The 11,684-nt window shown below is 41.6% G+C and overlaps 1 protein-coding gene across 2 annotated transcripts in view; it reads left to right on the top strand.

Moving 5' to 3' along the window:
* Positions 1–11,374, top strand: part of Lima1 (LIM domain and actin binding 1) — a 123,956-nt gene extending 112,582 nt beyond the window's left edge. For both annotated transcript variants that reach the window (XM_042677597.1, XM_042677598.1), the window contains exons 10-11: positions 6,995–7,128; positions 9,567–11,374. In XM_042677597.1, the coding sequence (XP_042533531.1) occupies positions 6,995–7,128; positions 9,567–10,578 (1,146 nt within the window). In that variant the 3' untranslated portion in view covers positions 10,579–11,374. The remainder of the gene's footprint in view (positions 1–6,994; positions 7,129–9,566) is intronic.
* The last annotated feature ends 310 nt before the right edge of the window (positions 11,375–11,684 follow it).

Raw genomic sequence — 11,684 nt, forward strand, 5'->3', positions numbered from 1 at the left:
AGAGATCCTTATCTCCAGCCCCATAACTTAACCAGTTAAATTGTCCCACCGTAAGCCACCTGGTCTGACCAAAGGACTCTGAACTGAGAGTTAACAACTGTACCTCTAACAAAAACTAGCTAGTTATTTGGGGTGAATTACTGGAGCTTTATATGGCCCAGTTCTACTACTGAATAAAAGGAGACTTGGTTACTTAATTTCTAAGCCTCTCTTACGAATATCTCTCATGTATCTAACGCTGAAGTCATCCTCCTTTTTTTTTTTTTTTGGTTGGTTGTGGGGCTTGAACTCTGGGCCTGGGCGCCGTCCCTGTGCTCTTCAGCTCAAGGTGAGCGCTCTACCACTTGAGCCATAGCGCCACTTCCAGTTTTGTAGTGGTTTTATTGGAGATAAGAGTCTCACGGACTTTTCTGCTCAGGCTGGCTTTGAATCACGATCCTCAGATCTCAGCCTCCTGAGTAGCTAGGATTATAGGCATGAGCCACAGATGCCCGGCTTGTACCTGAGCTGCTCATATCTGTAATCTTCGCTACTAAAACCAGGAGAATCACAGTTCAAAGCCAGCTCAGAGTGACTGTCTCAGAGAGACAGGTCACTGAGACTCCATCTCCAATTAACCAACAAAAAAAATATGGACAGGCTGGGCACCGGTGGCTCATGCCTTAATCCTAACTACTCAGAAGGCTGAGGGGTAGGATTGTGGTTCAAAGCAAGTGTGAGCAGAAAAGTCTGTGAGACTCATCTCCAATTAACTACCAAAAAAGCCAGAAGTGGAGCTGTGGCTCAAGCGGTAGAGTGCTTGCCTTGAACAAAAGAAAGTCAGGGACAGTGCCCAGACCCTGAGTTCAAGCACAAGGACTGGCATAAAAAAAAAAAAAAAATATATATATATATATATATATATATACATATATATATATGAGAGAGAGAGGGAGGAAAGAGAGGAGGTTGGAGGGGAAGGAGGGAAGAGAGAAGTGGGGAGGTGGGAAAGGAGAGGAGAGGTGACTTAGTCATAGATTCTCTGAATTCTCAAGAATACTAATTTCTCAACACAGCCTTATTTCCCTCCTTCACCTTCCAGGGCAGACATCTTCATGCTAGTTAAGCTGACCTATACTAAGTTGATATCCCTCCTCATGCCCACTATAAGATCTGAGCTGATAACTTGCTGCATGAAGGGACACATCTCATATTGGTCTTCTTGGGCGTGCCAGGGAGAGGCAGAGGTTCAACTCTTTATACTTATCTCAGACCTAGCCTGCTCCTTTGACCCTGGTCACTCAAGAGTAGATGCACACAGGCCTGCCTTCACAAATACACACCTCAGTATTTAAACACTGTGAAAACTGGAATAAACTGGCCCAGTTCCCTTTGTTTGCCTGTAGTCCAAAGCTCAAAAAGTCATGTATTCAAACCTGGGGTGGGGCCTGATTACATTTCCACTTTTATTTAAGGTCAATTCATTTTCTCTTGTTCAAAGGTCCCTTTTACAGTCTACAGCCCAGCAAGATACTTTAGTAAATGTGTATAGGAAGATAGGCTCACATAACTAGTATCATGGCTATAGATGGCAACAGAAGTTGTTTCTCCACTTTGGAAAATTACACGCAGCTAAGAATATACTTGTTCACTCAGAATAGATTGTTAGGTCCCACACATCTTGAGGGGAAAAAAAAACTGTTCTTAGTGCCTGTCTGTTCTTGAAAATAGGACATCTAAGGTAAAGACTCTGTTTATTTAAAACTTTAGCTTCAAAAGTAACAAAAAGAAGCTGGGCACTACTGTGGCTCACACATCTAATTCTGGCTACTCAGGAGACCTAAGGATTGAAATTCAAAGCCCTTATAGAATAGTCCATGAGACTTATCTCCAACTAACCACCAAAAAAAAAAAATCTATGGGGCTGGGAAGGTGGCTCAGTGGTAGAGCGCTTGCCTTGCATGTATGAGGCCCTGGAGTCGATTCCTCAGCACCACATAAGCAAAAAGAAAAAAAAAAAAAAAAAGGAAGTGGCACTGTGGCTCAAGTGGTAGGGTGCTAGCCTTGAGCTGAAGAGCTGAGGGACAGCGCCCAGGCCCAGAGTTCAGGCCCCACAACCAGACCCCCTCCCCCCCCCAAAAAAAATCTAGACTAGAGCTGGGAATGTAGCTTAGAGATAGAGTGCTTGCCTAGCATGCATGAAACCCTGGGGTCTATTCCTCATTACCACATAAACAGAAAGGGTAGAAATGGCACTGTGGCTCAAGTGATTGAGTGGTAGCCTTGAGCAAAAGAAGCTCAGGGACAGTATCCTGAGTTCAAGCCCCAGGACTGATCCAGGTGCCAGTGGCTCACACCTGTAATCCCAGCTACTCAGGAGGCTGAGATCTGAGGATCATGGTTCAAAGCCAGTCTCTGGGGCAGGCAGGAAAGTCTGTGAGACTCTTATCTCCAATAAATCTCAGAAAAGCTAGAAGTGGCACAATGGCTCAATGGTAGAGTGCTAGCCTTGAGTCAAAAGAAGGAGCCCAGGGATTGCACCCAGGCCCAGAGTTCAAGCCCCACAACTGACAAAAAAAAAAAATCTGGACTGTAGTATGACTCAAGTGTTATAACGTCAGCAGTAAGGTAAAAAGTGAAAATTTGAGGTTCTAAGCGCTAGAAGGTAGGGCGGGGGTGGGGCGGGGGTGGGGCGGGAGTGGGGGGGAAGGGGGGAAGGGGGGGAGTGAGGCAGAAGAGAATTGTTTCAGTTTTATTACCTAGATATTTTGCCCAAAGTAAGAAAGGGAAATGAAAGGCAATTTTACTGATCTGAAGTATGGAACTCTGACATTAATTACAGAATTTCCTTCTTATTTCACTGTCTAAAGAGTAATTACTTTCACTGACTGTTGCCAATGCTATTCTCCCCCACTAAATAATCCCCTACATGCAGTGGAGCCTTCATTAGACTGAATAATACATGCAAGGCAAGAGGGTGAAAGTGTAGATGAAACCATACAAATTTATTGGGAAAAAAATAGCTTTATGTAGATGCTTATCAACAGAAAGTCTATAAGATCCCTAATATGGGAAGATTGTTTATTAACATTGACTATTTATATAGAGCCTCTTTCATTACAGAATATTTTATGATATTATCTACACATTTTAATTTAAAACAAAGTGAAGACTATAGGGTGTTCATAGTGTAATAGCAAGATTATTTTCATTTGGGTGAGCATCTGTTTTCTTCTCCAATTTCCTTTAGTTATGGAAATCTAACAATCCAGGACAATTGAGGAAATGCTCTGTTGGCTCCATTCAGGAATTCTGGGTTTTAATTCAAATTCTATTCTTGTCTGTGTTTGAAATTTTGATAAGGCTCCTGACATCCTGATGCTTTAGTATCTACGTGTGAAAGATGGTGAGGGGAGAAGGATGAAAATAAAATCTCTTCCTAAATGAAAAAAAATATATATTGTAAAAATATTAAATGTCTCACACTCTCATGTTGGCAGTGTTTGAAACATGGCTGTGCCAAGTCTGAGCATGCCATGAAGGCATGGGCAGGATGTATGCCAGACCTATGATAATGGGAGAGGGTTTTGGGCTCTGACTCTGCTTCCTGTTGTCTGAATAGACATGGGGGCAATGAGAGAAAAGTGGCTGAGAGCCCAGGACAGAGAAAAAAGGAAGGCAAAGCCACAGCCACTGTGACTTGGCATGTTACCATGCTGGGATTCTCTTGTCATTATGACACTGAAGTCCAATGAGCAGCTGCTCCATTCACCTTAAATAGTATCAAAAGGGGATAACAGAGAAATGAATAAGAGTATTAGAATCCTAGTAAGTCTGGTTAGTTAGAAGCTTGTGTTTGGTAAATTGTTTGAACTAGCAGCCTGTTCATTAGTTGGTAAAGAGAAAAATGACATTTTATTTCTGAGTGAGGCTCCATAAAAAGAGAGAGCCATTGTGGGTCAGGTGTAGGAGGTAATAAGACAGTAATTATTGAGACACTCCTTAAGTAGGCAAAGGCTCATAAAAGCTCCCTCCTAAACTGGGATGGTTTCCAGCCTCAGGTAGATATAAGTGAGGCTAATTTGCCAAGATTAGCAGCATTAATTGAAAAAGAAAAACAATATTGTTGAATCTGACTCACTTGAGTTTTAGTTCGGATGCAATCAAACGCTCCAAGTCACATCAAATGCTATGTATTCATTGAAGGTTCCTATTTGTCTCTTCCAGCTTCTGCTACCTGCTCCTGGTACCTAATTTCTGCTCCTGCCTTCTACTTTCCTCCTAATGTGAGCTCAACCTTCACTTTCTCTCAGGTTCTTCCTTCTGTTCACTGGGCTGCATCCTTCTCCTACCTCCCCTTGGTGTATGTGTGTGTATAAGAAAGTGTGTTCTGTATCTCTCTGTTAATATCCTCTTATACATGTGAAGTTTCTGTCTCTTGTCTTTCCAGAATGAAAATAAGTAGTCTATTTCAAGTGTAAAAATACAGAATCCCTTCTCCACAATGGAAAAAAAGATTTTCAAACTGATATACACATCTGTCTTATTACTTTACATGATGAAAATCATGATTTGGACAGACTCTCTCCAATGGCTTCAATGTTGTTATTGTATCCAAGTTGTATTTTGCATTTTAATCTGTGTTCTGCTTGCTAGTCAAGGACCAAATGGTTGTAGAGAAAACCTAATTAAAATAAAAGAAAAAAAACACATAATTCTGTGCTCCAAAGAAGGCAATTTGCTGCAATACTATCGGGTCATATTTAAATACCTTTCTATGCTTGGTAAACTAGGTTGTAGACTATGTTCATTGTTTAAATTTTTCTTCTAAGTACTATGCCCTTAGAATAAGAAAGTATTACTATTAATGAAGAGTGTGACTAGCCCCTTTGTTCAATTTTGTTTTGTTTTGCTTCCTTTTTTTGGGGGGCGGGGGAGTCCGGTTGTGGGTCCTGAACCTGGGCTCTGTCCCTCAGCTCTTCAGCTCAAGGCTAGCGCTCTAGCGCTTGAGCCACAGTGCCACTTCCGGCTTTTTTCTTTTTGCTTATGTGGTGCTGAGGAATCGAACTCAGGGCCTCATGCATTCAAGGCAAGTGCTCTACCACTGAGCCACATTCCCAGCCCCTGTTTTGCTTCCTTTTTTGCCAGTATGAGGGCTTGAACTCAAGGCCTGGGAACTGTCCCTGAACTTTTTGGCTCATGGCTAGCATTCCACCACTTGAGCCACAGCTCCACTTCTGTCTCCCTTATTTTATTTATTTTTTTGTTTTGTTTTTAAATTTATTTATTTATTTATTTGTTCATTTATTTTTTTTGAAAACAATGTACAGAGGGCTTACAATTACAGGTGCAAGATAATGAGTACATTTTTTATAAAGTATTGTAACGTCCTCTTTGTTTCCCATTCCCATCTTTTCCCATCCTCCTCCTGCCCTCCCCCACAGTCCTCCCCTCTCCCATACCAGCCACCACTCACAAACCAAAGTTGTAAAGTTCGTTTTGGACATAACGACTTGTACATCGCATTTTTGCAATGGGTCCACCTTTATCCCTATTTAAACGAATTGTTTTTCCCCTTCCCCTCCATGTCTCCCTTATTTTAAAATATTATAGAACATGGGCCTTATAGGACTCTATAAGTCCTAATACAATAGTTTGTGTCTCTTATAAATTGTTGCATTTGTGTGTCAGTTTTGATTTGTTTAAAAATGCCATGCTTAGGGCTGGGAAGGTGGCTCAGTAGTAGAGTGCTTGCCTTGCACGCATGAGGCCCTGGGTTCGATTCCTCAGCACCACATAAGCAGATAAAAAAAAGCCGGAAGTGGCACTGTGGCTCAAGTGGTAGAGTGCTATCCTTGAGCTGAAGAGCTGAGGGACAGCGCCCAGGCCCAGAGTTCAGGCCCCATGACCGGACCCCAAAAAAAAAAATGCCATGCTTAGCTGATTGAACAAATCAATATTATAAGCAGAATAAATAAAAGATGCTTTCCTGAGATTAAAATATCTTTACCTAAGCCAGGCGCTGGTGGTTCATGCCTGTAATCCTAGCTACTCAGGAGGCTGAGATCTGAGGATCGCGGTTCAAAGCCAGCCCGGGCAGGAGAGACCATGAGACTCCTATCTCCAATAAACCACCAGAAAACCGGAAGTGGCGCTATAGCTCAAGTGGTAGAGCGCTCGCCTTGAGCTGAAGAGCTGAGGGACAGCGCCCAGGCCCAGAGTTCAGGCCCCACGACCGACCAAAAAAAAACAAAAACAAAAAACCTTTACCTAATTCCCATAGCCAAATGCTCATCTTTCCCTTGAAAGTTATACTCTTGAGAATCTATCAGTATAAGTCTGTCCTGTTTTGTTTTTTGCTTTGTCCTGTTTTTTACTTGAATCAAACTTCTATATTCTATGTCGGGATACCATTTTCTCCTAATTTCTGCCCTGTTCACTGCCCTTTCTACTTGTTCCCTGACCTTAACATTTTGTATGCACTTTTTTGTGTGTATGTGATGGCTTGTCTATGTCTTTCTTTACAATCTAACCCAAGCATACATGTCCTCAGGGGCTGCTACTGAGCAGCCAGACAATTTGCAAAGGGAATTCAGGACAGATTTTTTTTTTTTTTGTCGGTCATGGGGCTTGAACTCTGGGCCTGGGCGCTGTCCCTCAGCTCAAGGCGAGCGCTCTACCACTTGAGCTACAGCGCCACTTCCGGTTTTCTAGTGGTTTATTGGAGATAGGAGTCTCACGGTCTTTCCTGCCCGGGCTGGCTTTGAACCGCGATTCTCATTTCTCAGCCTCCTGAGTAGCTAGGATTACAGGCGTGAGCCACCGGCGCCTGGCGTCAGGACAGGTTCTTGACTTTAAAGAGCCAGCAAATGGAATTGGAGCAGACTTAGTGTTCCTATGAGAATTGACTGACCAGCTAAAATGGCCCTTAGACATAAAGTAAAGCTTAGGCCCATCTTAACAGACAACTAAGTCATCACTCCTTGTGCTAAAGTTGTCTTTTTACTTTTCCTAGAAGTTTCAGGCACCTGCACGAGAGACCTGTGTGGAATGTCAGAAGACAGTCTACCCCATGGAACGTCTCTTGGCCAACCAGCAGGTGTTTCATATCAGCTGCTTCCGTTGCTCCTATTGCAATAACAAGCTTAGGTAAGCCAGACCAAAACAGGCAGTCTCTCTGTATAGTCCGAGCTTTGACTTTTAGGGTACTGGCACTAAAAGTTGCTAATAAGCTTTTCTTTTCCTTTCTTTCCTTTCTTTCTTTCTTTCTTTTCTGGCCCTGGGGCTTGCACTCAGGGCCTGGGTACTGTCCCTGTCCCTTAGTTTCTTTTCCTCACGACTAACATCCTACCTCTTGACCACAGTTTCATTTCTGGCTTCTTGGGTAATTTATTGGAGAGAAGAGTCACAGACTTTCCTGTGTGGGCTGGCTTCAAATCATGATCCTCAGATCTCAGCTTCCTGAGTAATAAGAATTATAGGCAGGAGCCACCTGCTTATACTAATGATATTGTATGGATGGTCCCAAATAAAGTAAAAAGTACTGTTTAGTGACAAATCTTTTATAACCAATGACAGTGGTGTTTTAGACTTCTGAATGCATTCATATGTTTATTTACATGTTAAACTGAAGCTTAAATTATATGAATTGCAAGAAAAGCCTTTTATGACCTACTTCAGTAGAATGTTTCCTTTGGTATCATGGAATCATAAAGTTAAGAAAGCCCAAAGGTTATTTCTCTGAGCCCTTGCTCCGAAGTGTCCTAAACACTGTGTAATTTGTTATAATGGCAATCATTTTAGCCCCTGAAAAGCATGTATTTTTCTTTAGGTTGCTTAATTGTTATTTGTTTCAGAGGAAATAATCATTATATATCTTTTTTTTCTAAGTTGCTAAAAATAAAGATGTTCTGTGATACATAAGGGAAATATTCATTTTGTTGTTGTTGTTTGCTGGTCCTGGGGCTTGAACAGTCCCTGAACTTCTTTTGCTCAAGGCAAGCACTCTACCACTTGAGCCACAGCACCACTTCCAGCTTTTTTGAGTTGTTTATTGGAGATAAGAGTCTCATGGAGTTTCCTGCCCGGTCTGGCTTCAAACCATGATCCTCAGATCTCAGCCTCCTTAGTAACTAGGATTATAAGCATAAGCCACTGATGCCCAGCTTGAAATATTTCTTTTAACTAAATTCAGTTGTACAGTCTTTTTGGGGGGAGGTGGGGGGCATCGTGGGGCTTGAACTTTGGGCCTAGGTGCTATCCCTCAGCTCTTCAGCTCAAGGCAAGCACTCTACCACATGGGCCACAGCACAACTTCGGATTTTCTTGTAGTTAATTGGAGATAAGAGACTCAAGAGTTTCCTGCCTAGGCTGGCTTTGAACCTCAATCCTTAGATTTGAGCCTCCTGAGTAGCTAGGATTACAGGCATGAATTACCAGCACTTAGCTCAGTTGTACAGACTTAAAGGAGGAAGTAACCTAAGATGCTACTTTCCTTCCAGACCAAACAGCCCTTCTAAAACACTCTTGAAAGATGTCCTGGCATCTGCTGGTCACTTAAGGATAGATACCATACCACTGCTAGATGCAGTGTTGGGTAACTCCAGCTAGATAACTTTGCTTTAATTTGAGCCAAAATCTGCCTCTGTGTCTTCTATTTTTTAGCTCTTTTTCTGCACACTGAATTTTTTACTCCAAACACATTTTTTGAGGGAAAATGCTGTCATTTTACAAATCTTTGAAGTAAGTTACCATGTAAGGGAAAATCTAAAGACTTGTCCAGCACTGAGGTTGGGTAAGATATTCCCTTTGCTGAACATTCATTGTTATATTAAACATAGCAGTAGTAAATGTTGCATGTCAACTACAAAGCATTATATCCATTCTTGTAGCATTTAAATTACAGCACAAATGGGAAATGAGAAGGAAAAGGACTTAGATTTTTACAAAGTAATACCATTCTAAGTAGGTACAGGTTATAAATACTAAGGAAGTATATGACCAGAGCTAGTCAGGTAGGATTACCTACGAAAGACATTCTAAAAAAAAAGTTAATATTTTAAAACTTTAACAAAGTTAAGTAAAATCATTTGCAAATGGAGAGCACATTCAAATAGAAAAATGATTTGTGAAGCTTTATCTTAGAAGCAAACCTGTTTTATGTAAAGATTAAAAGTAACTATGTGTACTTAAAAACTGATAGGGAATGATGTGCTTTTAAAGATATTTTTCAGGGCTGGGAAGGTGGCTCAGTGGTAGAGTGCTTGCCTTGTATGCATGAAGCCCACATAAGCAGAAAAAGCCAGAAGTGTCACACTTGCTCTAGTGGTAGAGCGCTAGCCTTGAGCTGAAGAGCTGAGGGACAGCACCCAGGCCCAGAGTTCAGGCCCCATGATTGGCAAACACACACACACACACACACACACACTCACACACACACACACACACTCACACACACACACACACACACACACAAAGATATTTTTCCCACTTAGCATCTTCTCAAAATACTGAAAATACCAGATTTTTAGCTTGAATAAGTAAATGAGAGTGTAGAATTTTGCTAACTTTGTTATTTTTTATGACAGTCTAGGAACATATGCATCTTTGCATGGGAGAATCTATTGTAAGCCTCACTTCAATCAACTTTTTAAATCTAAAGGCAACTATGATGAAGGCTTTGGGCACAAACCACACAAGGATCTGTGGGCAGGCAAAAGTGAAAATGGAGAGACTTTAGAGAGACCTGCCCAACTTCCAAATGCAGGGGAAACTCTTCAGAGCCCAGGGGTAGAAGATGCCCCCATTGCTAAGGTAGGTGTGCTGGCTGCAAGTATGGAAGCCAAGGCCTCCTCTCAGAGAGAGAAGGAAGACAAGCCTGCTGAAACCAAGAAGTTAAAGATTGCCTGGCCACCCCCAACTGAACTTAGCAGCTCTGGAAGTGTCTTGGAGGAAGGAATCAAAGTATTCAAGCCTAAATGGCCTCCTGAGGATGAAATCAGCAAGCCAGAGGTTTCTGAGGATGTAGATCTAGATCTCAAGAAGCTAAGACGATCTTCTTCACTGAAGGAAAGAAGTCGTCCATTCACTGTAGCAGCTTCATTTCGAACCTCTTCTGTCAAGAGCCCAAAAACATTGTCCCCACCCAGTAGGAAGGGTTGGAGCATATCAGAGCAGAGTGACGAGTTCACAGGAGGAATAGTAACAGAGAGGAAACAGGTGGAAAATACCAGGGTCTCTGAGAAAAATGGAAGTGTGGGGAAAGCAACCTGGAAAGACACAGAATTTACAGGAGAGGAAACAGGAAGGAGAAGTAAGGAAATTCATAATTTTGAGATGGGGAGTGAGAATTTCATAGAAAATGGTGCAGATCTAGATGTAGATGAAGATCATAGTCACCTCTTCAAACAGCAGTCTCCACGAGAGCCCAAGTCTCCAAATTGGTCCAGTGTTGTAGACAACACTTCCACTAAAGAATTCACTATAAAGAACCAGAAATCCCAGGAGGTAGGGTTCTGGGATGGAGAAGTCAAAGAGCTATCTGTAGAGGAACAGATAAAGAGAAACCGATACTATGATGAAGATGAGGATGAAGAATGATAACTTACAATAGTGCTGAGGCTTAAATTCATGTTAGTGTTAGTGAGCAACCTGCCCTTTATCAAAGTGATGCACAAAATGAGCTATCTTAGCATGAACTGTCATTTATGTGGAAAAAACCTTGGAACAAATTTTTACTTAAAAAAACACAATACAGCAGCTTAAGTGAGCCAATTCTAAATGCTGGAGATAATATTACTTAAGACCCTCCATGCAATGAATATATGTAAAAGAACTTTTAAGCAGGGAAATATTCCAACCAATACAGCCCAGATTCCACTATATTCCCTAAAGGTAATATTAAAGTGGAGAGATAATTAGTAGTACATTTTTACACTACAAATACTATTGTAGAATTAGAAAACAAAAGAAGGGATATAGAAGTCTGAAAGTTATTACTGAATGCACTTTATTATAAAGGGCATAGTTTTTATACTTTAAAATCGATACCACTTTTCTTCTAGTATTCAATATTGAGATCAAATATTTAGTCTTTTAAATTTTTTAGTTAATTTTCTTATTCTGATATATAGGGTGAATTTATTGCCTTGCATCCTGCTCTCTACATCTTGAATTATTGAAGTATAATATATTACCTTTATAGAGTACCTTTTGAGATAATTAAAAGACAACCTGAATGCTTTGGTGCTTGAAGAGATTGTTACCCAATTAGCTATGCTATCAGCCATGGTAATGTCTATGCTTCTCACAGTTTACAGAACAACTTAAAAAAAATTTAGGCTGGGAAGGTGGCTCAGTGGTAGAGCCCTTGCCTTGCATGCCAGAGGCCCTGGGTTCGATTCCTCAGCACCATATAAGCAAAAAGAAAAAAGCCTGAAGTGATGCTGTGGCTCAAGTGGTAGAGTGCTAGCCTTGAGCTGAATAGCTGAGGGACAGCGCCCAGGCCCAGAGTTCAGGCCCATGACCAGACTCCCCCCCCCCAAAAAAAATTTAGGCCTTTTAGATCACCATGCTCCATGTTAGGGCAAAATGAGTTCAAAGGCTGGGCACCAGTGGCTTGCAGCTGTAATCCTAGCTACTCAAGAGGCTGAGATCTGAGGATTGTGGTTTGAAGCCAGCTCTGGCAGGAAAAGACCATGAGACTC

Source organism: Dipodomys spectabilis, unplaced genomic scaffold, assembly GCF_019054845.1.
Source record: "Dipodomys spectabilis isolate Male_0828 unplaced genomic scaffold, ASM1905484v1 ptg000039l, whole genome shotgun sequence".
Taxonomy (NCBI): domain Eukaryota; kingdom Metazoa; phylum Chordata; class Mammalia; order Rodentia; family Heteromyidae; genus Dipodomys; species Dipodomys spectabilis.